The following is a 20654-nucleotide window of genomic DNA, read 5'->3' on the forward strand; positions in this document are numbered from 1 at the left end:
ATTTACTGAGTGCTGCTTCCATGGGCGTTGATTGTGGATCCAAGTAAAATGAAAACCTTGACAACTTCTGAGACCCAGAGTAAGGATTTACTCCAGGTCAAGTTAGTGACAGAGCACAGGCTAAAACCTAGGTGTTTTCTCTTTACATTAAAACACTGATTTTTTTTCTCATGTTTAAACCTGAATACCTGTTTGGACTTCACGGGAATGAGAAATAAATTTGTATTATGTAAAGCCATTGACATTTTAGAGTTTATATGATACAAGAGTTAGTATTACTCTACCTAATGTAACCATGAATGGGGCCATCCTACTCCAAAGCAATCTGATAAAGATCACCACATTTTTTACTTTGCGGATTCTGGATCAAGTTACAACTTCAAAGGAACTTATCCAAATCTAAGATTATCAAAGATATTACCTGACTACAAAAAGACCAAACAGCTTCTGTAGTTGGGATAGAATGGTGCATGCGTACCAAAAAAAGGTGGTATTGTTACAATTATGTCTACCTTACCTAGTTAGAATTGGAAGGACCTTAGCAATCAGCCATTACAACCCCTTCAGAAAACCGAAGCCCAGAAAAGGAAATACTCTGGTTCAAGTCATGCTGTGTGTTAGCCATAGAACCGAACCCAGAAGCCAGTCTGCCTCTAAGTCCAGGACTCTTTCTACTGACACTGCTATGGCTGACAATTGCTAACTGATCACCAACCCATTTCTTCTTCCTGGGCACAAAGCTAGCCTACGTTTCTCTTGTGTCTGAGCGTGGGCTTCTGACCAGTGAATGAGCGGAAGTGACGTGCATCATTTCCAGCCATTGAAATTCAAAAGCCACCAGCTACAGATGGCAGGCGATGGCTAGATCACTGAATCACTGCTTAAAATGAGAGCCACTCACCAACCAGCAATATTGGTTTTTAACTCCTCTGTTAAACCACCAATGTTTAGGGGTTTATCTGTTACAGAAAACCATAACTAGGATTACCCTTCTACAAATACTGAACACCACCCATTCCTTTGTTTCTTTCTGCATCGGTTTTACAATGTTCACTCCTAAAGAGATCGCTTGTATTACTTGTCAAGCCAGTGAAAGCCACACTGTATAGTGGAAATAGCAAAGGACGGGACTGTAAACTTGGACAAGTTACTTAACCTCCCTGGCTTCAGTTTTCTTAGCTATTGACCAATTAGTGATGTGAAAATAATTTTTTTAATACACAGCCGAGAAACTACTTTTTTCAATAAAATATTAAACGTGACTTCAGTATATAAAACATAAAAATCAGGTTGAAGTGGAAATGAGAAGGGGACAGGAGTTCACCAACTTAATGTCCCCTTCAGCTCTTCCTTACATTGATTCCTGAGGTACCTCTTGGGGACCTATGGCTCCTCAGGTCATAGTTTGAGAACCACAGATCTAAACCAATTGTTTTCCAAATTACATGATTTTTTTTTCCTTATGGCAGAACTATGAAATCTTATGAGAAGTCTCAATAAATAGAACAGATAAAAGTAATCTTTTAATAATATCTATTTTATACATTGAAATTTATAAAATGTATTTATTTATTGTTCAATAAGACCAATGAAAACAATTTGAAATCGGGGAATAACGATGATAGTGGCAGTCTTAGTATTGATATGTTTGTGGATTTAGTTTTGATTTCAAAGTATTGAGAAACATTTTTTTATTGATCTAGCGGAACAGTTACTAACGCTGACAGCTTTTACCCAACCACATACTACTCCTTAGTTAACAGAGATGGCAGGAAAAATCTTAGGCCAATGTCACCACAAGAGCAAGTTAGCTTGATAGCACAAGTTAAAGCACTGATGGGCTTAACCTGTTAGAGAGGTATCTATCACAAGACAGTGCATGATGTCTATATTGGCAATGGTCCTTAAAAGTGTTACAATTTTAAAAACAGAATCAAATTTGCAGACTCTCTGGAAAACAAATGTTTTATAAACCAGTGGTCTACACAGACCAGAAGTTCTCTTTTAGCTCTAAAAAATGATGATAGCCCTGGATTATTGTCTCAAACACCAATGAAGAGCAACACAGACCATGCTATCAGAGTCAAAACAATACCTACCTTTGCTGATTGTGCTTATTCACTGAATACATGTATCTTATTTTTCAAAGCAACCATATTTAAGGACCAGGACTATGGGCTAACCAGCATAGGTCACAAAGTGTGCATAGTTTAATGCCAATTTATTTTCTTTGCCAGGAAAATTCCCAACTTTCCTACTGTCTGCAACCCTTTTGCCAGGTGCCACATTTGGAGACCCCACTTCACATCAGGTAGGGGCAGCTTGTTGACTTCTGCTTTCATCATTCTAATGCAATACACTAAACCGTCTACAGGTATTGAGGGAACTCAGACGTTAATGTCAAAGAAGGCTGACTGCCATTTACTAAACTAAATCTAAGAGATTAAGAAGATCTACCCCTACAATACGAGCCCTGGTGGTGCTATGGTTAAACAAGTTGGTGGTTCAAACCCATCCAGCAGCTCTATGGAAAAAGACCAGAAAGACCTGGTGATCTGTTCCCATAAATATTACAGCCAAGAAAACACTATGGGGTCACTATGAGTCAAAATCGACTGGATGGCATCTAACAGCAACAACAACCCCTACAGTAATTCATCTGAATCTTGGGCCTTACAACTTCACAATTTCAGACATAATATGCTAGAACCTTAGACTCTCCTCCTTTGAAAAGAAAAAAACAGAACTAGCTACAGTTGTAACGAACACAATCAACCTGAAGACTCCTGAATCAGGCATGGCTCTCTCTGGGTAACTAAGAAAAGGCTCAAATAATTAAGACACAAATCTACCAATAAAAACACCCATATGCTGAAAGAATAAGCAATTACCACCCTCATGTGTTTAACCTATTAATTAGCAATAGTAGCAATCTGGGGAAAGGCTGAAGATGCTGTCTTCATAGAGGAGAGTGGCTATATGCAAAAGCCCCTTTTCTGTTTTAGCTGATTTTCAATCCTTCTAGCATACGCTTGATATAACAGACAGAAACTGCTAAAAATGGATCTCAAACCTTTGATTTCATTTTACTCAGTGACTTTGAAGTTAAGGGGCATCCAAAACAACAAACATCAACTAAGAAAACAAATCAATGATATAGTACATACATGTGAGGTTTCTAATTCTGGATTGACTACCCATCCTTGAAAACGTACAAAAACCAATCCTCGAACCAGTGGTTAATCTGTGACCAGTGCAAGGCCTTGGGCAAGTGTCACTCAGCTTCTAATCCTCAGTTTCCTCATCTGTCAAATAAAGAATAATTACTACTACTTCCATCACAGGGTGCTAATAAGATTACAGGAGGTCACATATGTGAACGTCCTTTGTAAATCTAAATTACCGTTATTTGGTCGGAAAACAATCTTGTTTTTATAATGTCTTTCAAGAATAGGCTGACTAAAAATTGCTATGCCTTTTTTTTCTAAACAATACAACACCTGTAAATAAAGCAGACTTTTAAGAAGAAAAATAACAGAGCCTACCGTCCCTCCCCCCTTTGCCCTCCCCCACACAAGAGAAGAGTAAAAGCCCATCCAGCAATTAAAATGACTTTGAGTGAGCAGCTGTTGTTCACAGTAAAGCGTCCTAAAAACAAGGATGGCTGTACATCACCCACCAGACAGAGAAACCGTGAAACTTCGGGCCACTGCCTTAAAGCCTCTAATCCTGAGAAAGGAACCTGGGAAAAACACCATCAGGAGAAATTTGCTTCAAGAAACATACGATGTAGATTCAGCTGCTAATTCAAAATGAGCTGTTGGAAGAAAAGGAGTCTATTTACTTTTCAGAGGAAAATTAGCCTTTTCGGGGAAAATTAGCTGCAGCTAGTATGTATACACTGTATTCTTTGTGTGTGGATAAGACATTAGAGGCTGACTAAGGAATACATCTCCCAACAGGCAGGAAACTAAACACCCTGTTTGCATCAAATTCCGCCTACACATCTCACCTCACAGACACTCCTCGGAAGAGTGGCTTTTTTATGGACTGAGAGTGTGGAGGTGGGGAGGAGTAGGGGAAAGGGAAGTGGGCATTGTCTTCAGGCACTCTGAATGAGTAAATTCTTGGGTGACAATCGCTCAGAAGGGACCAGAACAGAGTCTCAGGTCCTGAGAGCTTTGATAACTGGGAAATTTAACTAAAAATTTTACCTCAATACAATGGAATTCTCATTGCTTTACTTACATGAAACCACCACGGATGTATAAAAGGCAGTTCAAATTTAGCAGTTCAAAAAGAATTATTCAATTTTATATTCAAACCTACTCCTCCTCTAGTCTTTGTTCTCTCAAGTTAAAGATACCACTATTCCTCCAGTGACTGGGGACAAAAACCTAGGAGTCATTTTGATTACTCTTTCCTTCACTCCCCACCCTACACCCATCCGTTCCATCAGCAAGTCTTGATGGTTCTACCTTCAAAACATACACCAAACCTAATACTTCTCACCACCTCTGTAATCAAAGCTACCATTAAATCTCCACTTGAAGAGCTGCTTCTTCACTGATCTCTCTGCTTCCACCCTCGGCCCTCTACAATCCATTCTCCCCACAATAGCTAGAGTAATCTTTTAAAAACAGTTATCAATCAGGGCATGATGCTCCCCTGCCAGAAACACATCACTGGCTTCCCAGCACACTGAATAAACTCCCAGCTGCTATCTTGGCCTGCAAGGCCCTACACAATGTGGCTTCTGACTATCCCTCTGACCTCATCTCCTATAGTCTCTCCATGATGACTACACCTCAGTCAATTAGTCTTCTTTCCTTTGTTCCTAGGCTTTTACAGTGACTATAAGCTACCTCTGGGAAAGTGGAGAGGAGTAGGCTGAAAGCTTCCAATGTATCAATAATGTTCTATCTTAAAAAAAAAAAAAAGCAAATATGACAAAATGTTAAGATTTGACGAAGCTGCATTTATATTATTCTCTGCAGTTTTCTGTATGCTGGAAGTATTTCATGATTTTTAAAAATAGACAATGCAAAAACCTACATAAGAATGACTTCAAAGAGTCACTGTACACATTGAATCTTGCAGGGGACTGAAGCCCTGACCCCTGGTAAAGAAAATGGGACCAAGCACATGGTATGCTTGGTAGATAAAGAGTGACGGGAAAGGGGGAAGAAAATGTGGGATAGATACCAAAAAAAACCCTTGCTGTTGAGTCAATTTCAACTCATAGTGACCCTATGTACTGACTGATACAGCACACATAAATAGGGAAGAAATGTAAGAAAATTTCTAGTCAGTTTCTACAAACCCTGTGTTGTTGTTAGGTGTCACTGAGTCAGTTCCAACTCACAGCGACCCTATGTACAACAGAACAAAACACTGCCTGGTCCTGTGCCATCCTCACAATCTCTGCTATGCTTGAACCCATCGTTGCAGCCACTGTGTCAATCCATCTCATCGAGGGTCTTCCTCTTTTTCGCTGACCCTCCACTTTACCAACATAATGTCCTTCTCCAGGGACTGGTCCCTCCTGGTAACATGTCCAAAGTATGTGAGACGAAGTCTCGCCATCCTTGCTTCTAAGGCGTATTCTGGCTGTACATCTTTCAAGACAGATTTGTTCGTTCTTCTGGCAGTCTGTGGTATACCCAATACTCTTTGCCAACACTATAATTCAAAGGCATTAATTTTTCTTCATTCTTCCTTATTCATTGTCTAGCTTTCGTATGCATATGAGGCAAATGAAAATACCATGGCTTGGGTCAGGTGCACCTTAGTCCTCAAAGTGACATTCTAGGTTTTCAGTACCTGAAAGAGGTCTTTAGCAGATTTGCACAATGCAATACATTGTCTGACTTCTTGACTGCTGCTTCCATGGGTTCTTATTGTGGATCTAAGTAAAATGAAATCCTTGACAACTTCAACATTTTCTCTGTTCATCATGATGGTGCTTATTGGTCCATTTGTGAGGATTTTTGTTTTCTTTATGTTGAGGTACAATCCATACTGAAGGCAGTAGTCTTTTATTTTCATCAGTAAGTGCTTCAAGTCCTCTTCACTTTCAGCAAGCAGGGTTGTGTCATCTGCATATTACAGGTTGTTAATGCATCTTCCTTCAATCCTGATGCCCCGTTCTTTTTCATATAGTCTAGCTTCTTGGATTATTTGTTCAGCATATGGACTGAATAAGTATGGTGAAAGGATACAACCCTGACACACAACATTTTCTGACTTTAAACCGTGCAGTAACCCTTTGTTCTGTTCGAATGACTGCCTCTTGGTCTATTCTATGTCCTCATGAGCACAATTAAGTGTTCTGGAATTCCATTCTTCAAGATGTTATTCATAATTTGTTACGATCCACAGTCGAATGCCTTTGCATAGTCAATAAAACCCAAGTAAACATCTTTCTGGTATTCTCTGCTTTCAGCTAAGATCCATCTGACATCAGCAACGGTATTCCTCTTTCCATGTCCTCTTCTGAATCCAGCGTGAACTGCTGGCAGTTCCCTGTCGATGTACTGCTGTAACTGCTTTTGGATGATAGTCAGCAAAATTTTACTTGCCTGTGATATCAGTGATATTGTTTGATAATTTCTGCATTCTGTTGGATCATCTTTCTTTAGAATGGGCACAAATATGGATCTCTTCCAGTCAGTTGGCCAGGAAGCGGTCTTCCAAATTTCTTGACATAGATGAGAGAGCATCTCTAGTACCCATCCATTTGTCAAAACATCTCAACTGGTATTCCATCAATTCCTCATCAAGGAGCGGGGAGAGGAGGAGGAGGAAAAGTTGGGATTGATACACCACACATAAAACTATAGGGAAGAAACGTAGGATAATTTCCTAGTCAGTTTTTACAAACCCTGAAGCTATGTATTTTAGGGGAGGAGTGCCTGAACAATTTTTAAATCTTGTTTTCTAAAAGCAATCAATTGTTTTTACCATTCTTTGGTCAGCACGTGCTCAAGTCTGGCCCCAGTGTTTGCAAGAATGTGTGGACAGTATTTTATTAGTACAAACTGTGAAAATGCCTTCTTTTACTTCTTATCTGGTGTTTCTAACACCAAACACATTTTTAAATGCATACTAAAATGCATTTTGAAAATAATCTCTCACTTCAACTGCTTCTCAAGACTGGAAAGGCTAAATAGGAAGCTTGTGATTGTTGATATTATTATAAGCAAGAGTGTTTCTACATTGTTCAAATCATTGCTCTGGCTTGATGTACAAGCGGCAGAAATGATTTTCCAAAGCGCCTAACCTGTGCTACACAGCTGTGGCAGGTTAAATCGGTAAATAATCACTTCAGGACTCTATAATGCTGGGCAGAACTCTGATATCTTTGCTGCAGTGCTGGGGAGAAAATCAGCTGGGGGCTCTGGAGGTTTCTTCTGGAATGCCAGTGAAAAGCATTGCATTATACATCAGGATTCCCCAAAATTCTTCACTTCATGCTTTACATATAGAGATATTCACCGCAGGCACCAAGTATAGCCCTCTCCTCTTTCCCGAAGCAAGCACCATTGTATTCTTTCCACTTTCGACATACTTAGGATGCTAGGTGTCTAACAAGTCCTATAAACGCCACTGTCAATGCCATCCTGGTGTTACTTTCTAATTTATAACGTGAACTACACTTTCTCCAAATACGTCAGCCTGAGTCTCACAAAAATGAAATTCACAGAATCTCAGGAGCTAGAAGAGAACTTAGAGGGCATCTTGTGCAAATGAACAGATAAACTGGGATAAATGTATTCCCAGGGTATACGCAGCAGTATTTCAGGGGATACTAGGTGCCATAAAATAAACCTGACCCAACTCCTAGAAGGGTCAATTTTACACAAAGATTTGGGAATAGAGACTTAACTACAAAACAGAACATTTTAAAATATATGTCAAAGCAATCAGATCAGCTATGGATTAAGATGCAAAGCTCACAAGACTTTTTGGAATAAAATAAGTTTTTACTTGCTAGATGCTTACATGGGGTCGCTATGAGTCGAAATTGACTCGATGGCACCTAACAACAACAACAGGTGCCAGGGATACTTCAGATTCTTCTCTTACCAAATTAGAGGATCAATGTTTGATCAGATGCAGAAATCCCATCCAAATGATGATGAAATGGTAATTACAGTGGCTACCATTTATTAAGCACTTACTGTATGCTAGACATTATGGTTAGGAACTTCACATGTATTACTGCATTTAAGTCCTCACCGTACTATCATGGAATAGTAATAATTATTTCCATTACACAAAGGAGGAAACAGAGGCTTAAAAGGATAAAAATATTTCCCCATATTTGCCCAGCTAGTAAAAGGCAGAACTGGTGTTTGATTTCAGGGCTCTCTGGCTCCAGCACCTGTGATCTTAATGGCTGCCTTAGAAATTTAAAGTTGCAACTAGATAGTAGATAAGAATTATCTTAGGTGAAGGGAAGGACAGCACGCACTGCAGGGGAAGTCAGCACAACTGGACTAAACCAAAGCTAAGAAGTTTCCTGAATACAATCAAACACTTTGAGGGACAGAGTAGCAGGGGTAGGGGTCTGGGGACCATGCTTTCGGGGGACATCTAGGTCAATTGGCATAACAAAGCTTATTAAGAAAATGTTCTGCATCTTACTTTGGTGAGTGGCATCTGGGGTCTTAAAAGCTTGCAAGCAGCCATCTAAGATGCATCAATTGGTCCCAACCACCTGGAGTAAAGGAGAATGAAGAACACCAAAGACACAAGGAAAGTAGTAGCCCAAGAGACAGAAAGGGCCACATAAACCAGAGACTTCATCAGCCTGAGACCAGAAGAACTAGATCATGCCCAGCTACCACCAATGACTGCCCTGACAAGGAACACAACAGAGAGTCCCGGATGGAGCAGGAGAAAGGTGGGGTGCAGAACTCAAAATTCTAGTATGAAGACCAGACTTAATGGTCTGATTGAGACTGGAGGAACCCCGGAAAGCATGGCCCCAGGATTCTCTATCAGCCCAAAACTAAAACAATTTCCGAGGCCAACTCTTCAGAGAGGGATAGGACTGGACTGTGGGACATAAAGTGATACTCATGAGGAGTGTGCCTCTTAGCTAAGTAGATACAAGAGACTAAACGGGCAACTTCTGTCCAGAGGTGAGATGGGAAGAAAGAGAGGGTTAGGAGCTGGTTGAATGGACATGGGGAATCAGGGGTGGAAAGGAGGAATATGCTGTCACAGTATGGGGAGAGCAATTAAGAGTCACATAACAACGTATATATAAATTTTTGTATGGGAAAAATAAAAAAAACTAAAAAAAAAATCTAAAGTTGAGGCACAGAAACTCGTATCAGCCTTAAATCAGAAGATGCTTAGTCAAGTCACATATCTTTTTGTCCCTCATGTTTTCCCAGCTATAAAATAAGAACAATACCTATCTTCATCACAGTGAGGATCCAGACGCTCATGGACTACATATGCTCATAGAATTCTATTTTAGAGCTGAAAAGAGTCTTGGCCACACAAATACTTGTACATAAATGTTCACAGCAGCATTATTCACAAGAGCCAGAAAGTGGAAAGAACCTAAATGTCCATCAACTGATGAATGGATAAACAAAATGTGGTATATCTATACTATGGAATATTCTTCGGCCATAAAAACAAGGGAAGTAGTGATACATGCTACAACACAGATGAAGCTTGTTAAGTGAAAGAAGCCAGATACAAAATACCACATACTGATTATTCCATTTATGTGAAATGTCCAGAATAGTCAAACCAATACAGACTGAAAGTAGAGTAGTGGTTTCCAGGTGTTAGGGGGCAGGGGAAATGGGGAGTGACTACTAGTAGGTATAGAGTTTATTTTGGGGGGAAGACCGTCTCAAATTAGGGAGTGGTGACAGTTGTACAACTCTGAATATACTAAAAACCACTGAACTGTATACTTTGAAAGGCTGTTTCATAGAATGTGAATTATATATCAATAAAGCTGTTATTATAAAAGGAACAACAACCTTGGAGGCCATAGCAGTCAAAGAAAATACTATACGTAAAAATACTCTGGACGAAAACATCACAGAAATATTGTACTACATTTTAGGTATCATACATGTCATGCTTACAAAAACACATTCTAGCTACCACTATCGACTGTTCTGACCAGAGACATAATAGAAGGTCCCAGAGAAAAATGTAGAACAAAGCTAACATTCCTAAAAAAAAAAGGCTAGACCTACTGGACAGAGAGAGACTAGAGGAATTCCCGAGACTACTGCCCTAAAGACAATCTTTGAACTTGGAATTGAAGCTATTTCTGCAGGTCACCTTTCAGCCAAATAATAGACTGGCTTATAAATGAACAATCTCACCTGTGAGTAATGTGCTCCCTTAAACAACTAACTATATGAGACCAAACATTTACCCAAAACCAAAGATGAGAAGGCAAGGAGGGGAAGGGAAGCTAGATCAATGGAAACAGAACAGAATGGAAATAATGAGAATGGTGACACACTATAAAAATCGTAACCAGTGTCATGGAATAAGGCATATAAAAACTGTTAAAGGGGAACTTAATTTGCTGTGTAAACTTTCACCTAAAATAATAAAGTATTATTAACACACACACAATACATTACATACAATGTAAGAAAAGCATGGCCTTCTACTCCCTTTGCTGGTTGCAGCCTTGTCCTAGGAGAATCTTAATTCACCTCAAAGTACTCAACTCCTCTAGTTCATTAATACTAAGTTAATAAAATGATAATAAAACGTAATCTAAACTGGCTGCTTATGGAAATCCCAGGGGCTTGTCCTGTTTAAAAAGAGAAAAGGAAAAAGGCCACGAAACTCACCAAGTGCCCATATTCAAGACCAATGAGGATAACAAGAATCTAGATCTCTGGGAAATGTTACTCTCCTACATTCTTTTGGGAGCAGCTTCTCAGGATTTTTCTACAGAGGAATTAGGCAAAGGAACTTCAACTCTAAAGATACTACTTTAGAAAAATAACCATCAATACTGAAGCAAATCCTTACCTTCATATACTGCTGAACAGAACACATTATCTCATTTTCATTTCAACAGTACTTGTGTGAGGTACAAATTTTACCCCTATTTTAAAGACAGGGAAAGTGAGGCACAAACAGAGTCACCCAGTGAATGAGAAGCATAATCAAGATTCAACACGGATCCAAATTCCAAGCCCCGTGCTCTTTCGCTATGTCACGTTAGTAGCTGCATTCTCCCTTCATCTCCCTTGGCCACCTACCTTTCACCAGATCGGAGAGTGGGTTAAATCTGCTCTGCTCACACGATTTTGTATCATGGACTTAAAAAAACCAAAAACCAAACCCATTGCTGTCCAGCTGATTCTGGCTTACAATGACCCTATCAGACAGAATACAACTGTCCCATAGGGTATTCAAGAAGCAGCTGATGGGTTCAAACTGCTGACTTTTTGGTTGGCAGCCCAGCTCTTAACCACTGTACCACCAGGGCTCCATCATGAACTTAGTCCCCAAGAAATCTTAATTTTCCCTTTACTTGTTCTAGTTTGTTGTATTCATTCCTTAAGTTTCCATAAGAAACTCCTGCCCAGAGTATTTACTAAATGTTTTTGTACAAGTAAATCAATCTGGCCAAGTCTAGCTGGTTAGTTTATTTAACCTTTCATGAATAATAAATGAAAAGACTCAAAAACCTATAAAATCTTTCAAGGATAGACACTCCCTTCTCAGTTACTGAAAAAGTATTTAGAACAGAGTCAGAAATAGTGTTAACTGAGATGGCCTTGTGAAACGACTTTTTTAAAAACTGTCCAACTCTTGTTTCCCAACCAAAGAGGTTAAGGTGATTTGATTCCCTAAATGGGAAACTTGTGGGTAAGATCTTTAGTTCTACCTACTACCTCAATTCTCAAGTTTTACATACATTCTGATATTTCCCTGAAACTGGCTATTTTCCAAGATATTTGGCATCATTTCCTCTCCCCCTCCCCATCTCCTAAAGTCAACATTTACTTCACACTTACTTGTGAGGTATGTAGGTTTTCACCAATCTCAGAGTACGCAAAGGAAATATCTATGGCACAAACTAGTTAAACAACTTTGTACTATGCCACCATCAAATGAGTGGAAGAGCCAGGACTTTAACCACAAGCTGCTCTAGCTAAACTTCCCCAAAGACCTAAGCACCAAACCTAACCATGGGGATAAGTTGGCGCTTTCATGAGAACATTAGCTCTTAGAGATGAGATCAGAGTAGCTCTTTCTCTCTGTTAACTAAAGAGTTAGCAGTTCTATTTTTAACACATAGGAAGGACTGAGATACAACAGTAAATCCAGTTCTTTATTTCCAACAGTAGGTTGATTTAGAGATCAGGGCACTAACAACATTCCTGCATTTGTTAAAAAGGTATGTTCTGTATTTAGATTAGATTTCTACCTATTCAGCTCTCAACCTCCTTCTTTGTAATGATTTTATATCCTTGACCTTGGTTAATTAATACCAGGACACCACCCTATACAGCACAAGTAAGAATTTTTACTTAATGCAGACATTAAAAAAACAAATTTTAAATACAGACACACACCTCCTATCGCATTTAAATAACACGAAAGTATGTATGCACACAAATGCAACAACATCTGCTCTAGAAATTTTCCCTAAGCTTTTCAGTTTAAAGATGGCACCTTTTAATATGTGAACTAAACACACTAAGATAATTTCCCCAGTGACAGGCTTTCTCTAGGTAAGGGAATCATGGACTTCTAGATCTATAAGGAACATCAGAAATCATTAAGCACAGCTCCTTCATTTTACAAATGAGAAAACTCCCAAGTTAAGTGATTTGTCAAAGTCTCATAGCTTGTTAATGACAAGGATTGGTCTTGGTTCCTGACTTCTAGTTCAGCACTGCCGAAGTTCTTCTAGGTGCGAGATACTTAGCTCACTGATATCAAACCCACAGGCAACAAGAATCAGAATTGCTGTTACCATCTACATGGCTGACATTTCAGAGAAGCTCTGTTTTAACTTTTAGAATTTTACCCCATGAATTCTTAACTCATGACTCACCCTGCTGAGTTGATCCAGTAACCTTTGGTTCTGTTCGGACAGTTCCTGCACCTCCCGTGTTTTTTCTCGATCTGCTTCCCGCAGGTGAACTTGCTGCCTCTCCAACTCATCCTGAAGCTGTTTCACATCACTCTCCAGCTCGGACACTCGCCCTTCCCATTCCCCTTCTCGGTTCTCAAATCGTCTTCTTAGTTCGTGTTTCTCTTGTTCTAAGTGCTGGATGAAAATTTTTTAAACTGTTAAAAATTCCACAGCCTTTGTTTTCTCTCTTTTCACAGACTCCTAATTTTCTTTTCCCCAGTCAGTCAGCAAACAAAACAATCTGCCACATAGGACAAATGTATGTTACCCAATTTGCAGCTATAAAAGTATTCCCCTCATCCAGATCAGGGAAGGAATTTGTTTCACAAACAGAACACCACCCCTATTGAAAACACTTAATGGTATTATGTTCATTACTGTCCTTGGGCATGCCGTTCTAGATTTAGGCAGTCACTTGAAATTTAGCAAGTCATCTGATCAATGGATGAACTGTATATTTAAACAGTCCCATAACTAAAATACTCATTATGATTTTAAGAAGGCTTCTTTCAGAACCATCTCTTATGCCTGGCATCATAATACCTGGCACTTAGAAAAACAGAATTTTCATAGCTGGAAAGAACTTCAGAGATCCTTTAATCATCTCTTCTTACAAACGCAGCAACACAGGATGAAAGAGAGGTTAAGCATTCAAGGTCAATACTAGTAAATAGCAAAGCTGAGATTTGTCACTAAGTCCCTTGACTCTGTTTAGTGCTCTAAGTCGTAACTCAATAAATATTTCTTGATATATACAAAAAAAAAAACTGCTGTAGATTCCAAATCATAGCATAGCCCCATAGGGTTACCAAAGAGTGACTGGTAGATTCGAACTGCTGACCTTTCGGTTAGCAGTCGAGCTCTTGACCACTGCACCACCAGGGCACCTGTTGCCATATTGAAAACTGTACTTCAAAATCATTAAGGTAATCTCAGGTTCAGGCCTACTTTAAATCATGGCCCATTAAGCCTTGCATATTTATTTCTGTTCCATTCATTCATTCTTGAGTGGCTACTGTGGGCCAGGTACTGTCCTGGGGACACAGTGATGAACAAAACAGATAAGGTCCCTGTCTTCACAGAGCTTTCATTCTAGTGGGGGAGACTGATCGGCGTATTCAGCTGTGTGTGACAAGTGCTATTCAGGAAAAATACAGATGGTTGGAAGTAGCGGTTCAACAGAAAGGGATTCCTTCGGATTAAAGAAATAAGAACATTTTTGTTTTTGTTTCAGTGAGATAAATATGGTGACCTCAAAAAAGCATAATATGTGCAAAAGCCAAGTCTATATCTCAAGGAGTACATGAAGTGTAAGCTAAACTAATGGTCCTTAATTTTTGGTGCCCTCAGAAAAGTTCTGTAATTGTTCAAAATAACACCGACCTGGACCCCTGGACCCCAGTTCCTAAGACTGTTAAGGAGGGATGAGGCCTAAACATCTTTTTTTTTTTTTTTTTAAGCCTACAGGAAATTCTGATGTACACGCAAGGTTGATATTAAGCACTGAGGTTGTTTCAATCAGCTAAAATGAGCATGTGAATTTTCTCCTTCACAGTACGCAATTATCTCTTCACCTTGAGAATCTATACTCTTATTCTATCAAAGTTTCCATCTTTTAAAACATTTTCTGGAATGCTTCCTTGGAAAGTCTTAAGGGTCAGTTTATAGTCATGCAACAAAGTCAGTCCCATTACTTCACATCTGAGGTTTGTTTAAAAATGAGATTATAAACTTTTGTCCTGCCATCTTATTCCTCTAACTCTGCTCTGAAAAAAAAGCTCTGATGGCACAGTGGTTAAAGCACTCAACTACTAACTGAAAGGCCAGGAGTTTGAAACTACATGGCTCTGCTGGAGAAAGATGTGGCAGTCTGCTTCCGTAAAGATTTACAGCCTTGGAAACCCTATGGGGTTGCTGTGAGTCAGAATTGACCCAATAGTAGTAGGTTTGTTTTTCTGGTTTTTGGTTGTTCTGAATAGCTTGTTGACATTTCTTAAGACAAAGGTACCCCAAAAGATGAAAATTTACCATGATGAAGAGTAATCGAAAGAATGTGCCAGAAGATTAAAAAGGTGATCCAAAACGAAAATTCTGCGCACACTAACAAAGGCAGTATTTACTGAAATAAACACACAGCCACCCAAGTAGATGACTTTCAAGGGGATAACTTATTTGGATATAGCCACTCTAGTTACAGTATTTGTTGAAAAAGCGCATTACTTTATAGTTATACTTTTTACAGCCTCAGTTATCGAGCATGTGGGAAAGGAATGCAAGGGAGGGACTTCTACTCATCAGCGTGAGAATTTCCTGCTCCATGCTTCCTTCTTCATATTGCTAAACTTCACAAAATGAGAATGTTCTAGCGACTGTAGAAACTTCAGAAAGATGGAATGCAGAAACAAATGCTAATTGCAATCCTAAAACTGTGGTCCTTTGGTTTTATCGAGTTTTCCCAAAACAAAAAAAGACTGAGCAGAAGGCAACAGCAAGAGCTCACTAATCACAGTGTTACTGAGGCCAGATAAATTAGGCCTGTGTTCTAAAAGAACAGAGAGACTTCAAAATATTCAGCAAACAGCTGTTAGTGAACAGCCCAATCAAGCAACTAAAATAATCCAATCCATGTTGGAGGGCGGGGGGTGGGGGAACGGGTTGGGGACAGGTGGTGCTGATTAGTCTATTCTGTCCTTACAGTTCTATGGACAAGAGGCAAATTTCCTATTTCAGGTTTCCCAAACGTTTGGGGGGGAAAAAAAAAAATCAAGATTTTCCTATTAACGAACAAACTCCAGGCAGAATGTCAGGAAGTGTAGGGGCCAGGCTTTGTCCATGCTTTCCCTTGTTTCTTGGGGTTCTAGGGTATTTTCAGTGCCAACATCAAAACTATCAAGGTCATCAAAAACAAGCAACGTCTGAGAAACTGTCAAAGTCAAGGGGAGCCTAAGAGATATGAAAACTATATGTAATGTGGCACTGTGGATGGGATCCTGGAACAGAAAAAGGTAAAAGCTAAGAAAATCTAAATAAAATAGTTAATAATGGAGTTCCTGGGTGGCACAAACGGTTAAGTGCTTGGCTGCTAACCAAAGGGCTGGAGATTCAAGTACACCCAAAGGTGCCTTGGAAGAAACTCCTGGCGATCTACTGCTGAAAAAATCAGCCATTAAAAACCCTATCCATGGAGCACAGTCCTACTCTGACACACATGGGGTTGCCATGAGTCTGAGCTGACTCAACGGCAACTGGTTTGTTTTTTTTGGTTTTAGTTAATAATAATGCAGCAATATTGGCTCATTCACTAATTGTGGCAAATGTGTCATACAAATGTAAGATGTTAAAGGGAAAACTGAGTCCGGGGTATCTGGGAACTCCGTGTACTCTTTTTACAATTTTTCTGTAAATCTAAAACTGTTGTAAAAAAAAAAAAAAGTCTATTTAAAACTCCATAAAACAAAAGTCAACATCATTAGCCTACAATAAAATAGGTATTTACAGAAATGCACTTCTGCAAAGGACCAAAAAAGCAACCTGGTAACTGAAAAATACTAAGAAAAAGTACTGTTATTTAAGTGGACCAAGCACTGAATGCAAATCAGGACCTTGGGTTAGCTTCCCTAAATCTACCCGTGACTCCCATTAGGTAATCACTTTCATCTCAATTTTTTGCTCTTTTGAAAAAAGATATTAGAATCATAAGAACTGGCCTAGGAATAGGGGAAGAAAACATAAGAAAGGAAAGAGATTATCTCTGCTGTGCACACTTCCATAGAAAACACAGTATTATTTTTAAAAAAAAGACTATCTCAGCAGTAAGAGATAATTCACTCTCAGCAGCAATGGAAAAAAAATGGAAATGCTGTACATTAAAAACAACTAAAAAAATGAAAATATTTAACCCCTAAAGAAAACATTTTATAAATGTAAGTTACTATCCTAGTTTATATTCTAGGAATAAATGACGTGGTTGGGTATAAGTTTTAAAAGCAAAAGGACTAATTGTAGATACAGAAGAAATAAATTTTAAAAAAATGCCTTTAGAACTTTAAGTGTATGCAAATCTGTTTAGTAAATGAATCATTAAATACAGTATAGCCAATTCAAGGATGAAAGAAATGCCCCAAAACTTACAGCTTTAAAATTAAATAGACTCTTCCTTTTAACCCTGAGCTAAAAAACTTCTAATTCAACCCTTTACAACATTAAAGTCTTTTAAGAGAGAGAACTGAAAAATCCAAACCCACTGCCATCTAGTTGATTCCGACTCACAGCAACCCTACAGGACAGGGGAGAACTGCCCTATATGGTTTCCAAGGAGTGGCTGGTGGATTTGAACTGTTGACCTTCTGGTTAGCAGCTATAGCTCTTAGGAAACCCTGGTGGCGTAGTGGTTAAGACAGACAGTTTGCCTTTAACAAGAGTGTGGTGGCCTAACCAGTACACCACCAGGGTTTCCTGAAAGAGAGAGAGAGCGTATGCCTTTAAAGAGAGTATAGAGGTGCAGTGGTCGGCAATTCGAATCCACCAGCCACTCCCCGGAAACCCTATGGGGCAGTTCTACTCTGTCCTATAGGGTCGCTATGAGTCGGAACTGACTCGGTGGCAACGGGTTTTTGGTACAGGGTCAAGTACTTTATGTTTTAAATGACAAAACAGAAAATCTTGGGTCTGACACGAAGATCTGGAGAGATGTTCAATGTTAACTGATGAATAGGTAGAAAAGATACTGAAAATGCTTTTTTGCTCTGAAGTTAAAAAAGGTGCTAGTTTCAAAACAAAGTAAAGGAGCAGATAAAACTAAAATAAAACCACTCTATAATATTCAAACCCCACTCTTCTCTAAGGAGTCCACTCATGTGTTTACCTTTTAAATTGACTTGTACAAAATGTGTTTGATTCCACTGTCTGACAGTGTGTGGGAAATTATCAGTGCTTCTTAAAGTAAGGGCTAGTTCCCTACTCCACAATGTTCAATTTAATTGAAAAGGTAGTTCCAGTGTTAAACTTTAGAAACTTTGTCTAAGCATTCTAAAATTTAGACTGCTTAAGAAATATACTGTTGGAAAAACTCACTCACAGCTATCAAATGAAGTAGTCCCATGTTAATCAGGTTTGTCACTCTCATATTAACACTAAAAGCATTCATAAGCAACCAACACCAATATCTTTATATCTTAAAATGTGTATTTTTAAAAACTCATGATAATTTTCAAACATACCCTAGAGGGAATAGTATAACTGAACCCCCATGCACACATGGCTCATTTCAACAATGACTGATATTTGGCTGTTAAAAAATTTTTTTTAACACTAGAGTTTGTATGCTGACCTACAGACGAATGAAGGTTAAAAAAAAATAGTTTAAGAGCTTTAAGCTATTTCACTGGTGTCTACCAAGTCAATAATTAAAAGTTAAAGGTAGTTTATTCTTTTACAATAGAACATTTCTTGTTACAGCAGAATTTTGAAATCTTTTCCTTTTGTTGAAGAAATGTATAAAGGCTCCACATGGAACCCAGGATGTGTGTAACTGCACACTCAGGATTACCATGAAATCTATCACTAATCAAACTGACTGATGTGATGTTCCTTTCAAGTTGTCTGTCTCTTCAATCAAGTCTCTCACTGAAAGAATCTGAAATCACAAGTATAAATCTCTGCAGTAGTAGTTCTTTATAGAGTCGTGTAATTGAATCTCTTTAAAAAAAAAAAGACACCCTTTTATTTCTAGACCTCTACTTCAAGTGAAAATTAAACAATTCAATTCATTGGGTTGCTTTTTGGCAGTCTACCCATAGGTTTCAAAGACCACTTTTCAGAGACATGTCTCAGGAGTTCATTGACTGGCAGACCTAGTTAACAGGCCAACTGAACTACAGGGCACTCACTGGTTTCCTTTTTTCCCCGTGATTTACTTTTGATATGTTGTGGGACTACAGACACTTAAATATTATTATAGAAAAGTTTCTGAATCTACATTCTGACTGTTCAACCAGTAGCAGTGATAAGGAACTGGACTAGGATCAATTTCACACCTTTTATACAGGACTACTACTGTACTCTTCTCTTGTTGTAACTAACAATGAAAAGAACTGGTCACAACCAAACTGGGTAACAATAGTAAACGCACAGGCAGAAATGGATAAGCTTGTCTCCACTGCCATAGATGGCCCCCGGCCCTTGGTTTTTTGCAAGTCTTTCTCACTTTTAAGAAATGCTGGCAGTCTGTATCACATTCAGGGCCCTTTTCTAGTTAAGGGCAAGAAAACGAACAGGCATTATCTCAGAAAGCCTTGGTCTCAAGAATTAGCAAAAATATTACAGATACTATAAGGGTATTGATAACAGTAAAGTAATATGGTTCCCATACGTTGCATTTGACCATCCAACTGCAGGCATGAGACCCAGAATATAGACAGCATAATTAAATACACATAAATACTGAGGCCTAAATTAAATCCACTACCAGCGGTCACATGTTGAGCCCTGGCATGCAGGCTCGCCTGATTGCTGCAATGGAACCACATTTCCTAATCCCTGAGTATTTGAAGACTATATAAAGCTCCTTGAGGGGCACTTGTTTCCCACAACTCTGAGCTGCCAGGAAGTTAAGACAAGGGCATCTGGAGGCCTTAAAGCCCAAACTGGAAAGCTTTAGGCTAACACCCTGATTAGAGATTACTTCTGGGAAAGCCTGAAGCATATTTTAAATGCTCCCCGACTTTCTCCTGCTCTCTGTGTGCACACATCATCTCGGTGCTGTATAAATTAATCATACTGTAAGCTCTATTTTAGACACTGTGTACAGTACATATATAGAATGGCCCACAGCGGCGGGACCCGTGCATGGTCTCACTTGCTGTGAGCAGGGTGGGAAAGTCAGGTGGGTTCAGTGTAGAACCTGGTCTGACAATCCGAGATCCCCCGCCCAAGCCCCTTTCCAGGAGGTTTTCTGCGAGGTAGGGTGGGTAAGGAAAGGCTGTCCATGGCCGAGCAGATGCCTGGGCTCCCACTGCCTCCCACCCACCCCGGGCGGGGGGTCTTCACCTCCAACTTGTCCGTCAGCTCCTTATGCATCTGCTCGTACTGCCGGCTCATGTCCTGGTTCCTCTCGAGCAGCGCCTTGCCCAGCCTGGCTGCCAAAACCAGATCCTTCTCCTTCTGCTGGATCACCGACAGCAGCTCGGGATCCTGAGTGGGTGGCGACTGCGGCCCGGCCCCCTCGGCCAAAGGCCCGGGCTCGGCCTGAGGATGCTCCCCGGGGTCGCACGGCCGCTCCCCGGCCGCCAACAGCGCCAGCTCCTCCTCTAACGTCAGTTCCAGCTCCCCCGGGCCTCCGGGGAAGGAGATGAGGGCGGCGGCGGCTGGACTCGCGAGTGCGTCCCCGGCCGCGGCGGGCAGCTCCATGCAGCAGGCGCTGTCCGGCTCGGCGGGTGCTGAAGCGCGGCCGGCCAAGCCCAGGCAGAAGGCGGACATGGCCCGCGCGCGCGGTGCCCGC

The 20654-nt window shown here is 39.9% G+C and overlaps 1 protein-coding gene across 1 annotated transcript in view; it reads right to left on the bottom strand.

The window, feature by feature from the left end:
* BICDL1 (BICD family like cargo adaptor 1) overlaps positions 1-20648 on the bottom strand; it is an 80891-nt gene extending 60243 nt beyond the window's left edge. Inside the window, exons 1-2 of the mRNA XM_004379025.3 lie at positions 20204-20648; positions 13076-13291 (exon numbers count right to left, since the gene is read on the bottom strand). Of these exons, the coding sequence (XP_004379082.1) occupies positions 13076-13291; positions 20204-20632 (645 nt within the window). The 5' untranslated portion in view covers positions 20633-20648. The remainder of the gene's footprint in view (positions 1-13075; positions 13292-20203) is intronic.
* Positions 20649-20654: the final 6 nt, after the last annotated feature.

The sequence above is a fragment of the Trichechus manatus genome, unplaced genomic scaffold, assembly GCF_000243295.1.
Source record: "Trichechus manatus latirostris isolate Lorelei unplaced genomic scaffold, TriManLat1.0 scaffold00061, whole genome shotgun sequence".
Classification (NCBI taxonomy): Eukaryota; Metazoa; Chordata; class Mammalia; order Sirenia; family Trichechidae; genus Trichechus; species Trichechus manatus.